This window comes from Pteropus medius, unplaced genomic scaffold, assembly GCF_902729225.1.
Source record: "Pteropus medius unplaced genomic scaffold, Ma_sr-lr_union100, whole genome shotgun sequence".
Classification (NCBI taxonomy): Eukaryota; Metazoa; Chordata; class Mammalia; order Chiroptera; family Pteropodidae; genus Pteropus; species Pteropus medius.
The window spans coordinates 391553-396367 of record NW_024353790.1 but is presented as its reverse complement, the minus strand read 5'-3'; the positions used below and the strand labels follow the sequence as shown (position 1 = coordinate 396367).

At 42.0% G+C, this 4815-nt stretch overlaps 1 protein-coding gene across 12 annotated transcripts in view; it reads right to left on the bottom strand.

The window, feature by feature from the left end:
• The window catches only part of SYNE1 (spectrin repeat containing nuclear envelope protein 1), a 406416-nt gene that overhangs the window by 189437 nt on the left and 212164 nt on the right, over positions 1-4815 (bottom strand). For all 12 annotated transcript variants that reach the window (XM_039851332.1, XM_039851327.1, XM_039851325.1 and 9 more), the window contains 3 exons: positions 3746-3899; positions 2916-3059; positions 1869-2033 (listed from right to left, as the gene is read on the bottom strand). In XM_039851332.1, coding sequence (XP_039707266.1) covers positions 1869-2033; positions 2916-3059; positions 3746-3899 — 463 coding nt within the window. The remainder of the gene's footprint in view (positions 1-1868; positions 2034-2915; positions 3060-3745; positions 3900-4815) is intronic.

Genomic DNA, 4815 nt, shown 5'->3' with positions numbered 1-4815 from the left:
TATATATATATATATATATATATATATATATATTCTTTTTATGTCCCATATTTCAAGTATTCATTCTGCAGGAAAACATGGTTCAATATTTTAAAAGTCTATACATTCTATGACCCATATTAGCCCTTCAGTTTACACAAAATAATCTGTCAATGTGGTCCACACTGCTGGCCGACGCCCACGCCATGGCACGTGCTGTGGACACCGGGATCCGCTGTGCTGTGAGGGCATCGCAGCTCCCAGCACCCTTAGCTGCTGCTATCACCTTAATTCCTTTTAACATGTGTGATGATTCTACATAAGATAATGCAAGAATTAACGCATGGCAAAATGAGTGATGGGAGTTAGGTTTGGGCCATACCACTATTGAATGAAGTGAAATACTTTCTTCTGACTGGAACAAGAGAAACATCTGCTGGTGACAAGTAACTTATTGGCCCAGTTCCCACACAGAAGCCCAGAGGACTCAGCATTTGCTTGCCAAGAGTGCCTGGAGTAAAGTGCTGAGAGGGGTTATTTAGCAAAAACAAAGTCAACTCTACTAAAATAAATTACGACAGCTAACCCTGGCAAACCAGTGCATCCTCCTGTTTCAAAGAAGAATGAATGAGATCTTTAAACAAGCTAATGAACTTATGTCCCTTCTAACTTCACATATATTTATGTCATGAATGGACCGTCATTTAATTAACGTTTTCTCCCATCTCATTTAATCCTCTCTCACAAACTACTCTGCGGAGAAAACGGAACCAGATTGGTTCTCACTTGCCTGAAGTCACCCAAGGTCAGGTCCTACTGAGGATTAGAGTCCAAACTTCCTAACCCCAACCTTGTGCTCCTGTCATTATACAATGCTGCCTGAGACAACAGCCAGAAATTGGATATGCCGGTGATAACCACCTTAGCCCTGCTTCTTCCACCTTGTGCAAGCCGTAGGTACCCCTTGCCCAATCCCAAACCAATTCTAATGAGAGCTGCCAGCACGTCAATAGGCTTCAACACACAACGCGGAGCTGTCTCATTGGCCTTTCCCCATCCTCCACTTGGCAGCCCCTTCTTGGGGCACCTCCTGACCCCTACTGCCTATCTCTCTAGGCAAGACCAGGGCCTCTCTGATGCACCCATGAGATCCCTTGCGCTAGTCTATTATTGTCCTTTTCACATTGTTTGTAATGATGAATGGATCTGCATTTCTCACTGTATTGCAGGTTCCTTGAAGGCAAGAATCATATTTTAATCGTCTTTACCAGCAGTTGCTAGCCCTGTGTCTGTATTGTATTAAGTTTTCAGTAAAGGCTGAATGAGTAAAGAAGTGAGCGAGTTACGGCCACTGCCCCTACCAGGTCTGCCATCTTACCCTGAACCACAGCCTTTTGCCTGAGCACCAGCCCTATTCTAGCTCCTCTAATTCCTTCTTCTAGGATTCTGACCTACATACTCAGCAATGTGGAGATTTTGGCTCAAACCAGATGGCCCAAGATGGTGCCACTAGTTTGACTTTAAGTACAGTAACACATTCGATTAATTCCTGCTGCTATGTCCCATATCTAACTGAATCCTTTAAGTAGCAACAGGCAGGTGGGCCAGTCAACACTGTAAATTAGACCACTAGCCATTCCTATCTGAGGCCACTGCAGCAGCTGAACGAATCCCACGAGTCTCAGGACTGCTGGGTCTAAATTACCTACTAAATGATCTCAACTAGTATATACCACTAAGGTCCCGGAATGCTCCACCAGACCTTACTGGGGCTTCATTTGATATGTACCTGCTATTTATGGGATCCAAGGTGATGTTAACTTTCTTTTGCTCAAAAGAATAATTCCATTTTCAGAATGAAAATTCCTTTAAGATGAAATATACTTTACCTGAAGATCTCGCAGTGTTGTTTCATGAGTTTGGGCATCGCCTTCAAGAACTGAATATCGCTCAAGCTTTTCTTGTTCTTGCCCCAGCCAAACTTCAAATGTGTTTAGGTCTCTCTGATACTCTTGGTGCAGGCGAACCAGTTTTTCACACTTTGTTACTGCTTCCTGTTATCAACATTTAAGACAATTAAGATGGGAATACATTATCATATGCAGTTCCAACATACTGTAAGAATTTACTTTGGGAATTTTAGAAAAGCATGATTACCAAATCATTAGAATACGAACAGTTTCCTAGAAGAATGAAGCTTTAAGATGTATGTAAAAATTTAATAAAATATAATATCAGGATTAAAAGAAGTTTTAAAGATCATTTTGTTGAAATAACTTCCCGATTTCTAAATTCTTTATGAAATGTAAAATTGACATGCCAAAAAAATGAATTAACTTTACTTGTCATAAAAATATACTTTTGCTTATAAAGAAAACCGAATTTCTTATATTGTATCTCAAGTAAGGATTTGGACTCACTGTGGATTTATTTTTCCATATATTTTGTCTAATAAAGTGGGATGTGTTTTGAAAAGTTATTTTTATTTTCTTTGTGAAGGCTAAATAAAGAATAATTTTACTGTTGATGATTTCCTGCATTAGAAAACTCCTAATATCAGACTTTAAGGCATTTACGAGTCATTTTGAAGCTGTCTAAAATTTTTCTTAAATTAGTAAACGTCTAAGAATTTTTAGTTGAGAAATATTTCTTTTGAGTAACTTTAATGTACTAACATTATTTGACGGTTTTTGTTTGGTTTTGCCAGTGATATATATATATATGTGTATATATATATTTAAAGTATTAAGTATATATATGTGTATATATATATATTTAAAGTATTAAAATTCATTTTGCTCTTTGCTACCTGCTGTATCATTTTGGTCAATCTGCTTTCACAAATCTGTCATTTCCAAAAATAAATGAGTCTTTAAATAATCACAGCTCGAAACATTCTTACTTCAATGAGTTCACTCGGAACACGGTTAGCATACCTTGGCCCGCTCCTTGATCGCTCTGTATCGTTCCTGTAGGTCCTGGAACTCCAGCTGGGTGACATAGTGCTCCGTCATGCCAGCCCCTTTGATTTCAATGGTCTCCAGCAAGCTACTGTGACTTAGCACTTCTTCATTTAATAACTAGGAAACATTTAAAAAAATAATAAAGGAGTTAACACATATATTACCGTATCAACAATACTAATGGTATTAAGATATTTTAACTATATAGTTGACAAGTAATCTCAAATTATCTGTTTGTAGATAGATAGATTCATTTGTATGTGTGTGTGTGTGTGTGTGTGTGTGTGCGTGTGTGTGTGTGTGTGAGTGAGAGCAGGCTTGATATCTGGGCTCAGAACTTTCTGAGATACTGATTTAATTGATTTCAATATCTCAAACGAGCTTGACCTCCACCCATGCCCATTCTTCCTCAGCCCCCAGCAAACCCCTTCTCCTTCGGTCTTTTTTCAAAAGTAAACACCATGACTTCCCACCCAAATGGTTAATTCAGAACACTGAAAGTCACCCTGTAAGCTCACTAGCCCATGCTGTTATCATCTTTCCCCTAGATTTTTGAAGTATCCTGCTAGGCAGATTTCCTGCCACTAATTTTTTCCCCTGTCCCCTTTTCCATTCTCCACACAGCAGCCTGAGTGATAAAAGGCTATCAGATTGTAAATGGAACCCTGTCGCTCCCTGGCTTAAAACACCCATGATCTTCCCAGTGCTGTCAGGATCAGAGGGAGGAGCCTCAGGCTGGCACACATGGCAGGCAATGCGTGATCTGGTTCCAGAACAGCTGGAATCTGAACTCCAGCTCCCACCTTGGCCTTTCCGAGTACAGCTGTTTTCTCGCGCAGTTCCGCACACTGCCTTTCAGACTCGTTTAGACTGGCTTCCGCACCCTCCATCCAGCTGGAAAACTGTCGGACGTCATCCTGATAACTCGTCCACTTAGAAAGAGCTCCTTCGAGTTGACTGAAAGGCATTTGAAAGGACAAGAGTCTGCATTAAGATGGCTTATCAGCCCTATGCCATGGACGCGTCTGCTCTATCCACTCCAGCTGCAGGACGTGGGGGGCCTGGGGTGGGCTGAATGGCCAGGGCTTAGCAAATCCGGGTCGCTGACAGGCACAGGCTTAGGAAGCCACCGACAGGTAAGTCCAGGCCAACAGGCAGAAAAGTGAGATTGGGCATAAAACCCAGAATCAGTAACCAGGTCACAGGGAGAGGCTTGAGTGCAAAACTGGGGGAGATTCCCTGAGCGAGGCTTTTATGGATCCAAGCGAGACTCGGGGCAGGAAAAGAATAGTACTTAGCACAGTCAACGTGAGCAGGACATTCAGAGGGGAGGAAAAAAGAGATTAATAAAAGGAGGAAGAACCAAGAACAAGCACGGTAACCATCTCGCCCAAGATTTAAAATCAAAGAATTACAATGGAAAAATAGGGTAACATTTCCTGAATTGCTCTAATTATTAAAACCTGATGCTCTCTCTTCCAGATAAATTAATGCTCCCTTCTCTCAATACACAGGTTACATTTTTAAGTCTGTGGATCATCTCTGTGCCTAATTTTCCTGCCACGCTTTGGGTGCTTTTGTGGCAGACACTGTGCTCCTCCCACGAGTACCCTCAGCACACTGTCAACTGGATTTTCGATTGCCAGCTCCATGCCCTCTCGGCCTGAGGGCATTCTCCAGTCCCTGGAGCTCCCTCAGCCTCAGGGCAGTGTAGGCAAAAAGCATCAGAGACTGTTGTCCCCTAAGGACAGCCCTGAAAATGCCCTCCAGACCCAGGGGAGTTTATTTACAAATTCTCCAGCTGCTCCACTCGCTGGCTGGATAACTCCTAAACACATGCTCTCCGCTGGCTCCCAGCACCGCCCAGCAGGGT